The 21,175-nt window shown below is 33.0% G+C and overlaps 1 protein-coding gene across 1 annotated transcript in view; it reads left to right on the top strand.

Annotated features, from left to right (window-relative positions):
* The window catches only part of LOC145258218 (mitochondrial glutathione transporter SLC25A40-like), a 40,350-nt gene that overhangs the window by 7,562 nt on the left and 11,613 nt on the right, over positions 1-21,175 (top strand). Inside the window, exons 2-6 of the mRNA XM_080116162.1 lie at positions 3,423-3,589; positions 5,574-5,641; positions 9,275-9,402; positions 12,239-12,412; positions 18,863-18,972. Coding sequence (XP_079972288.1) covers positions 3,423-3,589; positions 5,574-5,641; positions 9,275-9,402; positions 12,239-12,412; positions 18,863-18,972 — 647 coding nt within the window. The remainder of the gene's footprint in view (positions 1-3,422; positions 3,590-5,573; positions 5,642-9,274; positions 9,403-12,238; positions 12,413-18,862; positions 18,973-21,175) is intronic.

Raw genomic sequence — 21,175 nt, 5'->3', positions numbered from 1 at the left:
CACAGGGAACATAAGTTAAAACAGATGCATTGAGAGCATTGCCAAGGTTACTGCAAAGGTGGGCTCTCTTTACCGTGCTAGAAATCTACTTATGCCTGAAAGTATCCTGTACCTCTACAAGGCCCATTTGCCCATGTATGGAGTATTGTTGTCACATTTGGGCTGGTGCATTTGTTACTAGTCTCTCACTCTTGGCCAAGGTTCAAGAGAGTCGCCAACCTGAACTGTCATCTAAGCTTCAACCTCTGTTCCATCAATGAAATATTGCATCCCTCTATTTTAAAAGTATTTTAATGGTGGATGCTCTGACAAACTACAAGCCCTTGTACCCCCTCAACATAAATACTCCCGGCAAACTTGACAAGCAGCAAAATCCTACCCCTACACAGTAGAGATCCCTAGATGTAAGAAAGCCTTCTACTCTAATAGTTTCTTCCCCAGAATTGCTAGACTTTGGAATTCCCTTCCAAATAATATCTTAAGTTTTTTTTAAAATCGGTCCATTAGAACTGGAGTTATGACCATTCAAAGTATCAAAAAATGTGTGGTTCACTGGACATTTTGTCTTAAGTCAGTCCTATTCAAATGCATATAAGCTTGTGATTGAAAATGGTAGGAAACTTGCACAATTTACAGACTACCCCATCTTTAAAAAGTTGTATCTTCAGATCTTTTTAAGATATTATGATGAAATTTTGAACATATTATCATAAGACCATGAAGGTGAAGTTGGCATTATTTACGGCCATATCACTTGGTAACTTATGGCATATTATTAGCATATTCCAGTTTCATTTTAATAGCTTTGAGTAGAAACATCATAGAAACAGTTAAGAAAAATGGTAAGTAAGGCTTTATCATCATAAGAAGTATTATTCTGATGGACATTATCATTTGCCATTATAACATCATGAAAAATCCAAGATGGCAATCAGGAAATCCAAAATGGCCACCATGACACGATTCAAAGAAATTATTAATAAAATATGGTTTGTACTATATTAAATTAAAGGAAATTTTGTACAGATCAGAATTGTTTTCAAGTACATTAAACTAATTAGCATAATTAAGTTTCATTTTAACGACTCCAAGTAGAAGCATCATAAAAACAGTTTTAAAAAAAATGGGAGATAAGGCTTTATCATCATGTGAAATATTATTCTGATGGACCTTATCACTTGTCATTACATCGTGAAAAATCCAAGATGGAAACTAGGAAATCCAGGATGGCTACCACGACCCGATTCAAAGAAATTACCAAAATATGGCTTATAGCATATCAAATGTAAGGAAATTTTGTACAGATTACAATTATGTTTTCAAGTATATTAGACTAATTAGTTTAATTAAATTTCATTTTAATGGCTTCAAATTACCGTGACAATTATCGGGTGAGTTTCTACCACTATTTTGTATAATTTTTTATTTTTAAGTTATTGTGGAGACTTCTAGAGATATTGTGGACATTTTTTCTTGTTCTTGTATAACGCTCGACAATACTTGTTTTTTAACAGAATAAAAATTTACAACACCAAAAATTTATCGAGGTAGGTAGAAGAGTAACTTGCCTTTGGTAACATTTATTTGTTATATATTTGTTTTTTGATCATTTTTTTTCATACCTCTGTGGATTGTAAAACAAACCCAATAAAAGTTATTCTTTAATTAACTGGATGAGTTTTAACTTGTTCAAAAGCGTGGTCATTATCCGTCATTCTTTTTCAAAGAATTTTTTTTTTTTTAAATATTCTTTTCTATTCCCTAATTAAAAATTTATTTTCTAAATAATAATAAAAAAAAAAAATGAATACTTTTATCTAATCGTGCATAAAGTTTTTATCCAATTCTTTTCAAATATTAGGACAAAAGAAATTAATATATTCGCTATTAAATAGGGTTTGAACACAGTTTATATCTTTACTTATCTTTGTATTACAAAGCATTAACTTTGAGATATTTTATTTGTGACTTGAAAACTAAGAACAGCAACAACAAAAAAAAACAAAACATTGTTCATTGTCGGTTATTCTTTTTTAAAAACATATTCTTTTCCTGTCCAGAATTAAAAACTTATGTTTTCTAAATAACAGCAACAAAAAAAAAAAATGAATACTTTATTTATATAAGTTAGTTGACGAATGATTTGTTTACAAATTTTTGTTGTGCGTGTCATGGCACACAAAAATTCTCATACTTATATGCGGTTGTCACTACTTTCATCTAGTCGTGCATAAAAAGTTTTTATCCAATTCTTTTAAAATTTTAGGACAAAAGAAATTAAATAACGTTTGAACACCGTTTTTACTTTTACTTATCTTTGTACTACAAAGCGTCAACTTGGAGATATTCTAACTTTTGACTGGAAAGATGTATGTGTTATGTTCAAATTCTGTAACAAAGACGATTCTTTTCTCTAATTAACTAAAATAATTAGAATTCCGACCATTTTTGGCTAATTTTGGGGTAATTTTGACCCATTTTGGACTCTGAGATACCCTAAAAAGCCCTATACTTGTGGGATAGCCAATGGGAATGTTAGATTTAATGATACAAATGCATTTATAGTCAAAAAATGCACCCTGTGGCTTTCAATAAATGATTAAGTGTGTTCGGGGGCGAAATTTGGGCCATTTTCACGCGTTGACGCGGTCAAATCACGTTTGGGGCCAGCAACCCTCCAATTTTGACCCGTTTTGAAAAAAATCACTTGTTCCCATCTATTTACATATAAATGAAGGTAATAAGCCACTTTTGGCATTTATTTGAAAAATTTTGTTTCTATAGCCTACCCCTACTTTGAGTATTTATGTGAACACACCCCGACTGCTTATTTACAAAAAGTCATCTACCGCAAGCGGGCATGCTTGTCTGACATGTTTCGTCGTTAATAGTCTGATTTAAATAGTGATTTCTTCAACTATACAAATCACAACAAAAATATTAAAATACCATTTTAAAGTAAATTTTATTGTGAATCCAGTTATTTAAGTTTTATTTTGATGGACATAGGAGAACTGTATTTATTACTATGACTATGGGTATCAAATTAAGTAGCAGTGTGCGCCTTGTCCAGCGCTGAACATTATGGTGTCTGGTATTGCTAATAAAACACTCATTCTAAGTCAACAGTTTATAACTTTTGTCAGTTTTTAATGGGTTAAAAGTTTTAGTGTTTAAATAATGATTTTCTTATCTGTGACCATTGTAATTTCGTTGTGATAATCATGTTCCTTGAACACTTGCAATCATTAGTCTGTTATTCTGTGTATTCGTTAAAGCTTAGTTGCCCTACTTACCTATAAAGGTCTTGTTCGCAATCACACCGAAGTCAGGTGTATGAGCAAGAAGTTCATCCATTTATTTAAATTTATAATGAAGGATGCTCAGTATGTCATTGAACAATTTTCTTTTTCTGTTGCCAGTGACCCCTTTAGATGTGGTGAAGATTCGCCTACAGAGTCAGAGGCAACCCATGCATGTTGGACAGCAGTTTCTTTATTCCAATGGCCTTATGGATCATGTGTGCACGTGTGTGAATGGCAAATCTCAAGAATGGTTTCAGAAGCCTAGCAAATTCTCAGGATCTCTTGTAAGTTTGAAGTGTTTTATTTTATTAATTTTTATTTTTTTATATCTCCGATGGAAAATGACTAACAAAGAAAAACAAGAGAAAAAAAAACGCTTCTAAAAGGACCTCATATGTTTGAAAGTTTCTCATTCATTTATGATAAATAGACAATTTATTTAAAAAAAAAAAAAGATATCGTTTTTGGCTTTAATTTCTAATATTTCAAATTTCCTAATATTTCAAATTGCCTAATATTTCAAATTGCTAGCAATATTTTAAAAGTACGAATATTTCATTAATTATGTCACATAAGCCATGTGTTGCACAAAAAATAACTGGCAGACCATCTGTGATCAACACCTTGACAGACTTCCATCCTTGAGGGATTTTTATATCTCCTACGGAAAAGAAAAAATGCTTGAAAAGGACCTTGTATGGTTAAAGAAATGAATGAGCAAGCTTTTAAAGTAAACCAGTTATTTAAAACTAGCAGACCCTGTGTCCTGACATTTCCCGTGGTTATGTAAAAAAGGCTAAGTAGAAAATAAGTATTTATTTTCAATGAATATATGCTTACAATTAATTTATCTGTATTTACGTATACATATGAACATCTCAAATGTAATTCTTGGCTCTTATTTCAGTGCTATTTGTTATTTGAGTCGTAAATTAATGAAAATGTATTCTTTTGTATTAAGTGTGGTATTGTGGGGAGGTAAGAACCATGTCAGAATATTTAATTCTGTACTTTCATCTAACAATCTAATGAACACAACTACCGTTCAAAATTAAGTTAACTTGCAAACCCCATTAAAAATAAACGATAAAATTTTAGTATCTTCCTCACTTTTCCCTTTAAAATTGTTAACAAAAGCAAGAAAAGTTACTCTTCTATTTGTTTATTTTGTAAATCCATACTGAACACAAGTATTGCTAAAAATCTATACTGAACACAAGTATTGCTAAAAATTCAAAAGAACTTGCAAATTCCACCTGTAAACGTTTCTATGCCTATCATTTTATCTTGTTTCCATACTTGGAGAGCTGGTGTGCTGTCTCCAGGACATAACAGCCTTTCAAGAGACATCCCCGCTGCACGAAGACACCAAGATACTCTCCCCAGTAAATGATTTGGTCATACTGCCAAGTGCCATTTTTGGTATACCAGACCTGATATCCTACAGAGATTTATCTTTAAATATTATCAGAAAATATAACTTGTATGCTTTAAAGGCACTTAGATCTGATGACGGCAGAGGAAAATACAGTATAGGAAACTATATTGGTATGATCATGTTGAAAGGATGGATGAGCGTTGAGCAGCTGAAGTATCAGGGTCAGTTGGCAGAAGTAAACCATGGAAGGAAGTGATAAGAATAGACTTGAGGGAAAGAGGGATAAATAAAGACCTGGCCAGAGATAGGTTAGTTTGGATGTTAATTTCTAAATGCTGTCAAAATCCCAAACACACTGGCTTGTGTACCCTGTCTTGTTTTTGTTTTTTTTTTTCCTGACGATGAAAAGAATCCTCAAAGACAGGACTCTATAACAACTAAGGGCTGATGACTTCCTTTTTTGACAACAACGTTGGAGGGTTGCAGAAAGATATAGAACATAAATGAGAAAGTGAGAACGTAGAAGCAGATCTCCTTATAGCCCTAAGACTAACCAAACGCCGCATAAGAAAAATCCTGAAACCAGCAGCAGTTTGGAAGAAGACGGAAACATTCTGAAAACAGAGGAGAAAGCAGATGTGATGTCTGTGACTGAATAGAAATCGCCTGATTGAGGTGAAAACTCTTTAGTATACAGCACATTGTCACACAGTATTAAGAATTGCATTTTAAAGTTCTTTCTACTAATAGAAACAAAAAAAATTTCTCTGCATGTCTAAATTTAAAATCTCAAAATAAACAGACCCCCCCCCCCATATACGTAACACTAATAGAATAAAAAATAATTTCTTTGTGTGTCTAAATTCAAAATATTTTCTTTTAAATTTTAGGATGCAGCTATCAAAATTACAAGACATGAAGGTATACGATCTTTATGGAGCGGGATGCCACCAACGTTGTAAGTATTTAGGTATTTGGAAATATGTGTAATATGTATTAAAAACAAAAAGGTTGTGTAGTATTTTTATTGATCTATTTATTTAATCTAAACATTTAAATTGTAAATTGGATTTAAATATATTTACATATATATAAATATTATTTCAATTCTTTAAAATTATGCAAAAGTTGTGAGTTAATAGCTCAGTAGTGTAAATATTACCAAAGCTACAAATATAATGCTTGATGTTAATAGTTTTGTGTTTTTTTTTTAATTTGATTCAAGAGTATCTTACTCTTGACGCAATCCTCTACCTGTACAAAAGTCAAATATGTCTTAAGATAGTCTTGGGTGCAGCTCCTTAGAGCACCCTTTCCTGCATTGACAAGGTACAGAACAGTCTTTGAAATTTAGTGGACGATGACCTTTTCACCTCCTTGCTTCCTATTTCTTACAGAAGAGACGTTGCGAATCTATCTTTCCTCTATCGATACTTTTCTGGTAGAGGTGCTTGACTGAACTCCAATCTATGGTTCCTCCCTGTAAAACATTCGCAACAAATACTCGTCAAGTTGAAACAACTACCAACAACTTTCCTTGCTCTCTATCTATCCCCGAAACCAAATGAAAATTCCATGAGCAGAGCTTTTTTTCTGTTCGTCTGTGGAACACAATACTGCATATCTGCTTCCCGGTTGATTATAACATGGTCATCTTCAAATCTCATGAAAAAACTCATATTGAGTCACCCATTTAAATAATCTATGTTCAATTGTGACTGATCTTATTTTCTCATCATCTACCTAACCCTTAACCCTTGTCCTAGAATGGCCTCGGGGCTTTGATATGTGGTGAACCTTTTCAAGTAAAAAACAAACAAAAAAAATCACTTTTGAAAACATCTTGACCTATTTTGAATTTTTTTTTTCTTCAGTTACTATGACTAATTATTAGTTTGTCAGAAAGTACCTTATAGGTTATATTATATTCTTATCACGGTACTTCTGCACTTTAGTTCCCGTTTTTTTGTGAATCGCGCTTGGCAACGCCCGGTAAAAAAAACCGGAAAACGCTGGATTATAACGAGCAAGCCAAAAAAGACATCAACTCAACTAGCAGGCGTTAAAACCTGGAAAAGAAAGTTTAACAGGAATAGAAAAGAAACGCAGTTTCATTGCGTTTCTCCAATAATAATAATAAAAAAAACAAAAAAACAAGGAAAATGAATCCATCCAGGCTGGAAATAATTTAGAAATCCACAGAAAACGCCCTCGCTTTTTGCCTGGAAAACCAGCTGCTAGCCACAGAGAGGAGATGCAAAGCATGTTGGCAAAAGTGCGTCCTGAAGCAATGAAGTGTAAACAACGGTTTCAGCTGGAGGTGCACTAATGGCCACTGCAAACAATGGATGTCGTTGCGTGATGGCACCTTTTCCTCCTGCTATCTATGATTATATATTTGTGGACGTTCGAAATGGCAACACACAAAAACCTCCGGCAAGTGTGATATCAGGTTGGATCACACTCTCACCAACTGGAAAAACTTCCTGAAGGATATTTGCCAAGACTATTTACTTAAGAATCCCCGGCAGATCGGAGGCCCAGGGCATATATCGGAAGTTGACAAGTCCGTTTTCAACAGATGAAAACAATGTTTGAAAGGTCGTCTAACCACTCTGCATCTTCGGAAGGATATGACCCTGTTGAGAAGGAGGGTTTTCTTGTCACAGTCCCAGATCGTAAATCAGAAACCCTTCTTCTGTTAATAAAAAAATACATACTGCCAGGGACCACGATAGTTTCCGATTGCTGGAAAGCACACTAAAAAGTACGATCAGAAGGGTACAAACATCTTACGATTAACCACAGCCATCATTTCGTGGACCCTATGACTAGGGCTACTACAAATCATGTGAAAACTATGTGGAAGGAGGCGAAACAACAAAATAAGAGTGTGGAACCAACCACGATCTCTTGACCAAAAAAAGAAAAACAATTGCCTAAATAGATAATAAAACGGTAAAATGTTAGTAATTCTTATGGTAGGTTTCTGTTTTTGTTGCTTTCTGTTTTTTTATTTTTTTTTATACTTGCGTTCACTCGTTATAGTACAGCGGTTATCTTGACTCGTTCATTATAATCTGGCGTTTTCCATTTTTCGCCGGGCGGTGCCAAGTATGACTCGCAGAAAAACGGGCACTAAAGTACAGAAGTACCCTTATCACTACTATATAAATCTGGTTGAAATTCTTTGGATTTTTTTCCTACAAATATATTCTTAACCTGGATAACTACAGGGTTAACACAGGCTTGAAAAGGTCTTGAATTTTGAGCTTTGTTTTGAAAAAGCCTTATTTCTATTATTACCTCGAAACGGCATGGGAAATGTCTTGAAAAGGACATTTTTCATATCCTGTAAAATTTTGTCAGAATATCTATTTATCTATAAAAGTGTGTGTGTGTGTTTCCCTATGCAATTTTAAGTCTAGACGCGAAATTTGATATACCGAAAATTTGGCTGTTAAGGGGGTCAAAGTTCAACTCTACCAAACTCCTCTGCCAATTTTGGGTCTAAACACTTGAAATTTTACATATAGATTCCTTGGACATGGATCTAACTTAATAACTTGATTTGATCCCAAAACAAATGTTAAGGGGTCATAATAGGGGTCAAAGTTTAAAAAAAAAAATTAACCGCTTTTTTGTGTTCAACATACACCTCCAAACACCCAGGCAATGCCAGGCTGAAATGCTAGTTAAAAATAAAATCAAAATACTATTAAAATATTTTTAAATATTTAAAATATAAAATCGAAATATTCTTTTATTACATCAAAGGTATGAGTTCATGTAGAAACCTTGATTTTAATTTGAATAAAATAAAATATGCATCAAGTGTGCTTGAAAGCCAAATCAAATATTAGGAAAATAAACAAATATTTTACTTGTTTGAAATTATAACATAAATATATTTCGGAGCTATACTCCATCTTCAGTATATTGTTTTCCTTTTTGTTTTTCTTCTTTCTTGCCATGTTAAGTTGGATAAAGAAAAATCTGTTTGTAAAGAGTCCTGACCAGCTGCCCAACACCATAACATCAAACCCACGTACCGATTGATTTCTCCTTTATCATATGGTATCAGTTGAAATGTGAATAAACTTGTCTTATTGACTTAACAAGTTATGTTTGATTTAAAAAAACAAATGGCTAATGAATAGCAGCATATATACTTTTGTATGCATTTGATAAAAGTGCAACCAATAAATTATATAACGCGACTATAACCTCTATTTAACTATATGACATCCATAATTATTTTGTTATTGTAATGTTTTAAGTTCTATAAGATTTCAGTTTGGATTTCCAGTTATAGCATCCATTTTATTTATTAGGAATTTTTTATTTACTAATAATACAATATTTTTCATATGTTTTGAAATGAGACGAATTCCACAATATATTATGTTTCAAAAAAAAAAAAATTGTGACCAACATATGGACAAAATCTCTTTATATGAGGTAAAAAAAAAAAAAAATTGTGACCAACATATGGACAAAATCTCTTTATATGAGGTAAAAAAAAAAAAAAATTTTTTTTTATCTCTCTGTTCTTTCTATTTTCCATCTGTTTCTCTTTTCTTTCTTCCAGAGTAATGGCTGTACCTACAACGGTGATCTATTTCACATGTTATGAACAATTAAAGTTGCAGTTAGGATACAGTGAATTGAATTCTAATGATTGGTGGAAACCGATGTGTGCAGGGATCATGGGAAGGTGTAAGTGTGAACTACTCTACATAACTAACTAGCAGGGCTACTTGGCATTGACAGGGGGCAAAAGTGCAACTTCTATCATTCTCTCTTCCTCGTTTAGCCCATATCTCTGTCTGCGCATACATGCACACATAATTTGGCATAAGGTGACTATTTCTGTGAAAAAAAATCAGTTACTTTCCTGAAAAACAGACTACATTAAGCACGGCCAAAAAAATGGAAGAAAAATCAAGTTTTTCTTTTTTCTTTTTTAATCCATTATTCTTGAGCAACTTTTTTTTTTTTTTTTTTTTTTCAGAAAGATAAAAAGCCTGAATTTTATATGAAAATCAGAATATTATAAATTTTTTTTCTAAAAAAAAAAAAAAAAAAAAACACCATTGCAATTTGTCTCAATGAGTAATACATTTAAATATTTTTTTAAAAGGTTTTCGAATCAATTAATTTAAAATAAATTTTTTTTTAAGATTTCGGATGATTTGCTATAAGAATATGCAAAAATATTATATTTAAAAAATATAACATAAGAACCTGAATTTCAAATAATTCCATTTTTTATCTCACTCTATAGATTTCGCATGGCGTAATTAAAAAAAACCCAAAATTTAATAATAGTTTGGAAGAAACTATGGTAACCTTTATTGGACTAAGTTTATTTAATCCTGTAAATTTCCATGTATTTTTAATGTTTGTTTTGATAAGTGAAGAATCAACTTTGTAAGGATTTAATTATTTTTTCTTAAGCCATACCTATATATAATTGTTGCCTACATAACCCCTGAAGTTAAGCAATGATGGCCAGTGCCAGATGAGTGGCCATTTTGGGAATGCTAGGCGCCGTATATGTTAGAAACAACTCCTGCATCTAGTATTTTGCTTCGTTGTCTTGACCCCGTCTTGCCATCAGGACCAAGTGTTTCTGGACGAGTGGTAGATGCAAGTCCCTCACACTTTAAACTAAGTCAAGCGCAAGTCACAGCAAAAAAGAAAAGGAGGCGATAACAACTCCTTGTAAATATGAACAACTGTTTGTAGGCTTTTTAGTCACCCGTAAGTGAGTGAATATCATGTAACGACAAATTGTTGAAATTAATTTAGGTTGATTTCATCATTTAATATCCGGTTTTCATGCTTAGATTAGTTTCCAAATCAATTTCTATCTCTGGCCAGGCTTTATTCATCTTTCTTTCTCTGAAGTCCATTCTCATGACTTCACATGACAAAAGGAGGACCTGTAAATTTACCCTTGTCTGTTCGTCCATCTGCAGTTTTCTCAATAACTACGCCTTGGAATTAAAAAATTTTTTTACAAACATTAAACATGATATGAGTAAAAAAGTAACAGAATGGATTTTTCGGGGAAAACTCTGGTTGCCCCCTTGAGTTGCCTTTCGGGTAAAAATGGCTAAACTTGACACTTTTGTGCTTATTAAAAAAAAATGATTTTTATAAAACTTTCTGAAAAGTTATAACTAACTGATTTCTATATAATTTTGTTTGTCTATACTTTGCAATAACTCTTGGGTGTGCATTAGGGGTTCTTTTTAGTTCTTTATTAGCCCTAAAAGAACCTCTGGGGCACACCATCTTGGGTGTGCCCCAACACTCCATTTTTGGGACAATTTACCATATTTGTCCAAAATTTTCTGTGTATGTCTATCAGTTTTGCATGATGCTGAACTCCATTTTACATATGTTAAGGCCTTGGGGATTTTTGAGGCTAAATGGGGGTGGAGGCAAATGATAGACTTAGTCATTTTTTTTTTTTTTTTTGCGCAGAACTCGAATTTACATATGTTAAGGCCTAAAACTGCACAGTTTGTCCATTTTAGCAGGATTTGACGTCCTTTGGGGTCTAAATGAGGAGAGGGGGGCAAATACGGAACTTAGTGATTTTTTTTTTTTTTTTTTTTTTTTTTTTTTTTTTTTTTTTATGCTTCGTTCACTGTGCTCTCACAGTAGACCATGCATGCTTCACTTGTTTTCTTTGGTTTTTCCCCTGCTATTTCAACTCTTCATCCATTCTTGAAACATGATCATGCCATTGAATTCTATTTTGCACACATTTCTCTATCATATCCACATTTAGTCTTATTTTGAGGTCATCAGATCTATACCTGTTTTTAAGACTTACATTACACGTCCATGATATTTCCATATTCTTTTTCTCCATGCAACGCATGTCCTCAACCCTCACTGGTCAGGTTTTACTTCCATACACTGCACACACGTCGGATAAACTTTTCTTTTGGTCAGTAGTGATTCTGCTGGTTAGTAATGAGAGAATGGTATGTGTTACCCAATTTAATCCTTCAATTAGTTAAGTCCATTTTCTTTGCACAGCTTCTGATTTGAATATTAGGTGTTTATTTAACATTACCCTTGATTATAAAACAAGAATACAGAAAAATCTTTGATATGCGTATTCGTCACGGAATGAAGAGGTCGTATTCTAAAAGCCATCTAAATTGATCAAGTATTATTATTTTTATTTATTTAAAAAAAATTTTTTTAAGAAAATCAAATTTTATGAGTTTTGTGATTTTAATTAATTTGAATCTCTGTAGTTGAATTGAATTGTCACCCTTGAATTTTGGCAAAATTTAAAACAATATGGCTGCTCATGGCCTCCTCCTCGCTTCCTCATAAAATTTGATTTTCTTAATTAAAATTAATGATTTTTGGAGTATAATATTTTCATTCCGTGACGAGTATATACATCATAAAGATTTTTCTGTATTTTTTTTTTTTTTTTTTTTAATTAATTGTAATTCTAAGTAAGCACTGAATATTATATACCGATTCTCATGCTGAGTGTTACTAATTTTATTTTTTTCAGTTTTAGCTGTGAGTGTCATCAGTCCATTGGAATTAGTACGGACAAAAATTCAGTCTGCAAAACTCAGTTATTTAATGGTTGGTAAGTTTCTCCGCGAAGAAGTTAAGCACCGAGGAATTTTATCCATGTGGAGAGGTCTTGCCCCATCATTGCTCAGGGATGTTCCTTTTTCTGGTAAGTAAAACAAAATCAAACCTTTCTTTGTATTAAAAGATCGGTTTTGGGTTGCCTGCCATGTTTAATTTCAGAAGAGTTTCCGATGAGTAGCTATTCTGTACAAGTCCTGGAGATGAAAAAAGTTTTCAGTGGATACCTGTTCTGTATAAGTCCCAGACTTAAAATTTTGCAGGCAAAGAGCAAAGACCTTTTACCATGTGGACACGAAAAAATGATGTGCAGGAATGCTAAAAGGTGCAATATTTTTATGGAGCAATTCCGATTTCTGATTGGTTGCTAGCAGAAAATTTGATTGGTCAGTTCCTATCACCAGTGTCTATAAGTGGAACCTTCCAATTTTTTTCAATCATACCCTATCTTTAAATCCAAAATATTGCAACAGCTAACCTCCCCCAAAGCAAACAAAAAAGAATGGGTGGTTTTTCTGTGTATAAAAGCCTTTAACAAAACAATTGAGATTCAATGAAGTCTTTGATTATTTGGACTACTGTTCTCATCTTGAGTGTTATTCGCACAAAGTCGGAAAAGTCTGAGTTGCACAACGATGTTCACTCTACACAGATCTGAATGCTTCTTTCTTAGAACTGCCTGCCTATGGAAAACTTTTCTGCTGGCTTGCTTCTTGACTGACTACAATATCGTTGCCTTCAAGTCTAATGTAAACAAATTCGGAAAAGTCTGATGATGTTCACTCTACATAGGTCTGAACGCTTCTGCCCACTTCCCTCAGCAACCTGCTTTTATGGTGCCCGGGCGCAACTCTAAATCATGTGTGAGACGCAATTTTTCAAGAACTGTTAGAAACGGTGAGCATTAAAAGACCATGGTCGCCATCTTGGCTCTTTTTATTTTTCCTTCTCAGCCTGTGTGGCAGACAGACACAAGTATGTTTTTTGCGGTAAACCTTCTCTATTTTCCCCAGAGTTTCAGCTGATGTAATCTCTGACCTTCTTCAGGTGTATCTTGTTGAACTTGGAAATCTTTTTGTTGAATTCTAGAATCTGCATGGAGTTTTGAATGGAATCCTTTATTTAATCCATGGTAGTAGCATGCTCTTGTTCTGTTGGTCAAGATCGAGTAGAAATGTTCTATAATTTGCAATTATAGTCTTCATATCATCTGTACTGAGGATTAATTGAATCTTTAATCTCTAGAAGAGTGTTACTTACGACTAAATTTTATTAGAGTTCAACAGGAAGATTCCTGAGTTTTACAAGATACGGAATTAAGCCACTGACATGTATGCAAATGACCAACCTGTAGCGAGAGTGTGATGTCATAGAAGTCTATATAAATAAGTATGTGTGTGTGTGAGAGAGAAAGAAAGAAAATATTTAACAGGTAAACTCTTAAACTACTGGTCACGTAATACTGAAATTAAGAGGAAATAGTAATTATACACCAAGGATGGTTTATAATGAGTAAAATCTTTGTTTGGATTGATGAATAAAGCATACAGTGATATATCGGCTAGTTGAAATGTAAAATGTTCTTTTCAACTGACCAACATGTTTATACTTCTCTCTGCACATAGTCAAATAAAATTCATTATTTCAAGTGTATTAATATTTAGACTTTATTATCTTTATTTCGATACCAACATCGGTAGAGAATGCGACTGGGACGCAAAACGTTTTGGTCTCAATTCTAGCTCATGGCACAAAGTCAATTTTTTTAACTTTTGCCATCATATTTTTGTATTAATAAATGCGAATATCTTCATGATTTTAAAAATATTTAAGTGTATTTTACGGCAAGTGGAATCAAAAGTGCTATCGTATTAATATATAGATTCTTGCATCATATTTTGAAAGAAAAAGGACTAAAAGATAAAAGATTAAATGAGAGAAAAGAATTAGTGCTGCTGGTGAGACCTCTATAAAATAAAATGCACCTACTGCTCCTACTTCATGGGGTATATAGAAAAAGAACCTTTTATGAGTTAATGTTCTGTTTAATCAATAAAATGTATGAGGACAGAATATTCAAATATATCAAATACAACCTGGCAATGCCGGGTACTTCAGCTAGTAAAAAAATATATAAGCATCGTAGTGGAGTGCGTTAGCATTAATATAACATAAAATATCTTACCGCAGAGTGTCCAGCATTCATGTGTGTGCATGTGCAGCACATGGTAAAAGGAAGTAGCCCAAGTATGATAAAATAATAACTGAAATGAATTTTTAAAGTCGCTCTGCTTCCCTCCGCTCTGCCACTTCTAGTTGTTAAGCTTGTGAGAGGTTACGAGAATTTAAAGTCTCTGACTCAGATGAAGGGAGGAAACTTTGCCTAAATAGGTAAAGAGTTACTCCCTTGCATGGTATTTTTTTTGTGTTGTCCTGACAATCAAGATGAAGGGAGGAGAAAGAAAAAAAAGGAGAGAATGCATGTGCCTACACTAAAGGAACTCTTAACAAGATACAAGACTCGTCACTCCTCCGAACATTTGCAAGATTGTTAGACAACCATCAACTGTCAAACAAATTACACGCATAAGATCTGGTTATATATAGTTGTGGACTAAAAAACTGCTAATTGTCTTAGAAAGGGAAAAGTGGGAATGCCACCATATTCTGTTAGCTTTAAAAATGTGTCAGTGGCTTGGTGTTGAAATGACCAGCAATAAATACTTTTTTTTTCTAACAGAAAAAAAAAAACTTGTTGAATTTTTTTCTTTGCAAGATTTTTCTACACAATGTCAGGTCTGTGTTAAATGTTGTGCCAAGAACACTCAAGATGAAAATGGTAATCTGAATAATCTAAATGATCAATCAATTTCAAATATTTAGAGACATAATATCAAATTCAATGGGATTGATTCGAAATGTAAACCTAAGGTTTACAAAAGATTTGACATTTATAACTCCACTAGCAGGGAAACCTGATGATTGAATGATAATCAACAAATGTTTCACCCTCCCATATTTTGTCATAGAAATCTGTCTAATAGCCAATTTTTCAATCATATCGCAGCGCACTGTGAGGAAACGTCACATATCTCCCCGCAGTGACTTAGTCCACAATACATTGTAGCATACATTGCACTGTAGAGAACTTGCTGTCAATTTTATAAAATTATTTTTTATATATAATGGCTTGTATTAAAGTTTAAAATGCAAAAGTCAAGTATCCTGCTTCAATTGTGCTCTAAACAGAAAGATTCATTTCGAATGTGCCCTTGTTATATCAAAGAACCTATTTATTTTATATATCTGACTTTTCGGCTTGTGTGTTAATAAAACTTCTCAAATGTACTTGTGATGTTAGGCTGTGAAGACGTTAACTTTGGTCAAAATTACCTGTTCCTTCTTTCACCAGATTATTCTGATTATCAAAGACCTGATAAAAACCTAACTAAGAACACAGCCAGGCATATAAAGTACCTTCATATGAAATTTGATAAAAATCAGTTGAGCTATTTTCGAGATTATAGGAAATGAACTCACACACACGCTCACAAAGTCCTTTCTATATAATAATGATTTAACTGACATAGAAACATACATACTTACAGACAGGGGAGATTTATATTATAGAAAATGATTTAACTGATGAACAGTCAAAAAGTCGGAATATCTCTAACATGGGAGCATTTTGCTGAAATAGATTCAGTGCTATTTTTAATGGTTAGGTTTGTGTATGACATGCCTTCATTCCAGACTATTTTTTTTATTTTAGCAGAGGCATTTAAAATTGTTTTAGACTCTTGAAAATTCAGTATGTTATTGTTATACATCTTATGAGATGACTGACCAATTTTTATGATTTCAGGTTCAAACGATGACATTACGAATATGTATGTGTAATGTAATAGCTATTGATTCATGTTTTAATTTCTAGCCTTGCAGCAAACATGTCATCATAGCTCAGGCATTAATGTCAATGGAAAAAGTAAATCATAAGTTAAACGTTTTGGTTTTCATTCTCGGTGGTGGTGCAGGAGTCATTATTTTATTTCTTTTTTTTTCTTTTTCTTTTTTTTTCTTTTCTTTTTCTTTTTTTTTATAACTTTTTGAACGTTTTAAACTATTACAATATATTGGGTCTAATACAATACAATATAATAATAAATACAAAATCTGCATTAATCAAGATATCATATTTAAGCATATTTTACGACTAGGCAATGCTGGCCAGCTGGCTAATGTATGTATGTATGTATGTATATATATATATATATATATATATATATATATATATATATTATTTTATTTATTTATTTATTTTTTTTAATTGTATTTTCACTCCAAATAAAGCACAGGTCCACTTTGATGATAGGTGCTACTATCGGGGACAAAAATTGTAGGGATACTATGTAGGGAGTTGAGCAGCAAGATGTCTGTTTGCATTATACTTGAACTTCTACATGTTAGTACAGTCAGGGAAGTAGGAACCTGGAAGGGAATTCCAAAGTCTAGCAGTTCTAGGGAAGAAACTAATAAAGTAGAAGGCTGTCTGGCATCTGGGGATCATTAATGTGTAGGATTTTGCTGCTTGTTGGGTTTGTCAGGAGTATTTACGTCAAGAGAGTACAAGGGCTTGTAGTTCGTTGGAGTATCTACCATTAAAATACTTGTAAAACAGGCAGAAGAATGCAATATTTCGTTGATAGAACAGAGGTTGAAACCTAGCTGACAGTTTGGTGACTTTCTTTTGAACCCTGTCCAGGAGCAAGAGACTAATAGCAAATGCACCAGCCCAAATGTGACACAATACTCCATACATGGATGAGTGATGGCCTTGTAGAGGTACAGAATAACTTTCTGTGTGGTAGAGAGAGCTCACCTTCCTTGTAGCAGCTCCGACAATGCCCTTGATGTATCTCTTCTAACTCCTATTCGCTGTGAATGTTAAGCCAAGGAGTTTGAAAGAAGTATTTTCAGATAATGTATCATTAGCCATAGCTATTGGTGGTTGAGGAGGTTTCTTGTAATTATTGAAGGAAAGAAGCTTATTCTTGGCAACATTGAATGTGACTTTTTAGCTATGATTAGAAATATCGGCATGTTGAAATGAAAATTTTGCATCTTAACTTGTCGACTTCTGTACACATTATTCATCTGTTTTTACAGATTTTATTCATTATAAACCATTTCAGTAGTTTAAAATTTTATCAATTTAATATTTACACACACTTATTTGCTATTTTATCTATATAGATTAGGCACCGTGATTTATTTATTTTTATTTTTTTGTACGGAAATTTTTCCAGACAAGTCATGAAGCCACTGATGTAAGAAGCTAAAAAATATCACTTCAAGGTCAAAAACTAGTTAACAATAAGTTTTATATGGCTTGATTCCAACCCCACCCTCCATCACAAATCCATTTCTTTGCCAATTTGTCAGAAATATCGCTAGAAAGTGAGGACTGAATGACAAAAGAGGGTACTCCTGCAGTATTTTACCCACCGATTTCACGATCTTAGCCGAGCGTTGATCGACATCCGTTGGAAAATGCCGGAACATGGCGAGCGGTACGATACTCTATCAGCCAATCAGGGCGCTTCAAACGAACGCGCAGCAGACGAATAATTTTCATTGAAATTACACACATAGCGTTTCATTTCAGTTATTTTATTGTTTCAAAGTAAAAATACACAGGCTTTCATTTCAGCTATTTAATTTAGCGATAAAAAAAAAAAAAAACGGGAGCTGTTGGAAACATATTTATGCGAATTTATGTGGAGACAAAAATTTGGACACAACCCTTTTGTCTCCATAATAAATCAAATCGCGGAAGGCTACCCGGTTTGGGAAGGAGCTTCTTCTTTCCACATCCTCTGAAAACCCTTTGCTCCCTACTTTGCCTCTACAGTCAGTAGAAAATCTTCCAGTCGGAACTAAAGATAAACAGTAATTGTTGTCCCCCCCCCCAAACATTACTGAAAAAAAAAACAAAAAAAAAACATTGTTGTTACTGTTTAATAACGTTTTGTTAAAAACACAAAAAAAAACATTGAAGTGTTTATTACTGTTGCTTACCCCCCCCCCCCCCCAAAAAAAAAAGCTATCGGAAAACAAAATGAACCAAAAAAAAAAAAAAAAATATTCAACAAAATAAATTTATTTTACTTTAAAAAAACTAAATGTGTTTGTGATTTATTTTATCCAAATTTTTTGTATTAATTTTATCCATTTTGTTGTGTGTGTGTGTAATATCTTTTCCTTGTAATCTTGTTGCTAATTCACATACTTTTAGCGTTCTTGCACCGTAGCTCCGAATTCTCGGCTTTCGTCGGCGTTAACGCCGAAAGCGTTCGTCAACGCTCGGCTAAGATCGTGAAATCGGTGGGTAAAATACTGCAGGAGTAAATAAGAATTGCAAGACTATCCAAAGGAAACCCGAAGTCCTATTCTTATTCTCAACAAGATTAAGCAAGATTCCTTGTATTTTAAATTCTTCCGAAGACTTTTTTTTTTTTTTTTTTTTTTTTTTTTACAGGAATTTATTGGTTTTGTTATGAAAGAATAAAAGCTCAAATGATTCTTCAGAATTGTTCTGCAGACTTACAGATTCATCAAACTATGATTGCTGGTGCAACTGCTGGTTCGGTAAGTAGAACTGTTTTCATTTGTTGTTTTAATTTTAAAGTCAAACGGAAAATAGAAAATTTTATCATTGTTCATTTGCCTTGGTCATTATGGAGAAATTTATTGTTGGTCATTTGCTATTTTATTGTTGGCTAATGTTCATTTTAGGATATTTTATTGTTGGTCATTACAGGTGTATAAGTCCTAAGTAATTTGCAAATGTCTTTTGAACGTTGTCTGCATTAACGATTGAACCTTCAACCTCCAGAAGAGTAACTTTATAAGTGAATTTTACCAATTACTTTAACCACTACGCCCAGGTTCACAAGATGTTGGAGGTTATAGTGATCAAAACATTGTGAAAATAACACTCAAGATCAAAACCGTAGTTCGAAGAATCCAAATAATCAGTCCTCATCTCAAAAATTCAAAAACATAACTTTTTCCTATATACATTTTTTTTTTTTTTTAACTAATATTTAATATTTTTATTTTTACTTTAAAAACAAAATCTGTATCATTCTGATGCGTCAGGTGCTTCTCCCTTTTTTTTTTTTTTTTTTTTTTGTGGTGTCCAGCACAAAGTGCCATTGCTATATCATTCTCTTTTTCACCTTGCCAGTTAATCATTGACACCTAAAACTCTAGGTACAACATGGAGGTATAGCGAATCATTTCTAGATCAGACACACAGACGCAAAACAAGCTAAACGCGGTAACACACATGCAGAATAAGGAACGCGACACCATGACATGACAAATTGACATGTGTGCATTTCCTGTGACATCTGACCGAGCCTTCCATTTTTCTCTTCTTTCTCTCTCTTGCCTGGCATCAAGCGGTACACAGGTAAAATTTGCATGCTCCATAAAGATGCACTTAGAGAGCAACAACAGACCTATGAGGTAGGGTGATCTGATCCTTCATAAACTTTAATACCAACCAAAAACAATCGAACATAATGTCTTACCAAGAACAATCAATTATTCCTAAAATTCAACAAATGAACTTTTATGAACATTAGTTACACACATTCTTACACAATGAAACTTGCAGTTTATCTCCACCTGCTCCTGTACACCAACAAATATTTTCATGTTATTTTACTTTGTATAAATAAATGCTTCTTGTATATTTTTGTAACTTGGTATTTGGTTATCTGGTTAATACGATAGCGTGTGTGTTCTTTTGTGTGTCACTCTTACATCCAGGTCGTTTATGTAATTCCATTTCTTGTCATAAATAATTTTACCAAGAATTCTTCATAAGTTTGGGTTTTGGTTTTGATTATGGCTGAAGGAACTCTAGTTACATATATATATATATATATATATATATATATATATATATATATATATATATATACATACATATTGTTTCATAAGTTTTTGTTTCAATTCAAGATAATGGACCCAAGTCATATGGATATATTTTTGAAATTGCAACTTTATAACATAAAAATCGATAGAACATTAACTCTATAATAATATATACAAAATCTGCAAGAATCAAAATATATTTAAGCATACTTTATGACTGGGCTTTACCAGGTGTTCATGCTAGCTTAGATAAATACTTTTGCAGTTTTAACAAAAAAGCTACAATAATATCAGAGCATTTCCATTTACACTGAACATCTACAGAATGCCAACATCAATATATTACATATGAATGAGTCCCCTGTGGAATTTCCACAGGTCCCGCTAGTAATTAACGTTGAGTTATTGAACACATTCTTATTTCTTTACACTGATCTCAACAGAGGTGATCAATCCAATATAGCATAGACATGATATTTCAAAAATCTAGTTGATAGTTCAATTCCTTTGCAATCTCCATATTCACCTCCTTCAAGTTCAACTGATATAGACTGTGCCAACTCTATTTAACTTTGTCATTTACTAAATAACAACTGGACTTCAGGTATCTCCAATCTTAGTGGTAATTTGTTTAGTTTGGGGTGAATATCCTTCATATATATATATATATATATATATATGTATATATATAAAATGAACTCGTTTTTTTCCCCCTATGATTTTGACCTTAATAGGATTAAAAATCAAGACATTTCATGTAAATGTAATATACACAAACTGCAGCACAATATCTGAGATGTGTTATAGGCATATTACCTCTCCACTTCCTCGATAATCGTAAATTCCTATATTTTTCTGCTGAGAGTTAACTGCCACAATCGGTTAAAATCAATGGAAGTAGTAA

This window comes from Euprymna scolopes, chromosome 33, assembly GCF_053919585.1.
Source record: "Euprymna scolopes isolate OS-2025 chromosome 33, ASM5391958v1, whole genome shotgun sequence".
Classification (NCBI taxonomy): Eukaryota; Metazoa; Mollusca; class Cephalopoda; order Sepiida; family Sepiolidae; genus Euprymna; species Euprymna scolopes.
The sequence above is the reverse complement of the archived record's forward strand: the minus strand, read 5'-3'. Positions and strand labels throughout refer to the sequence as shown.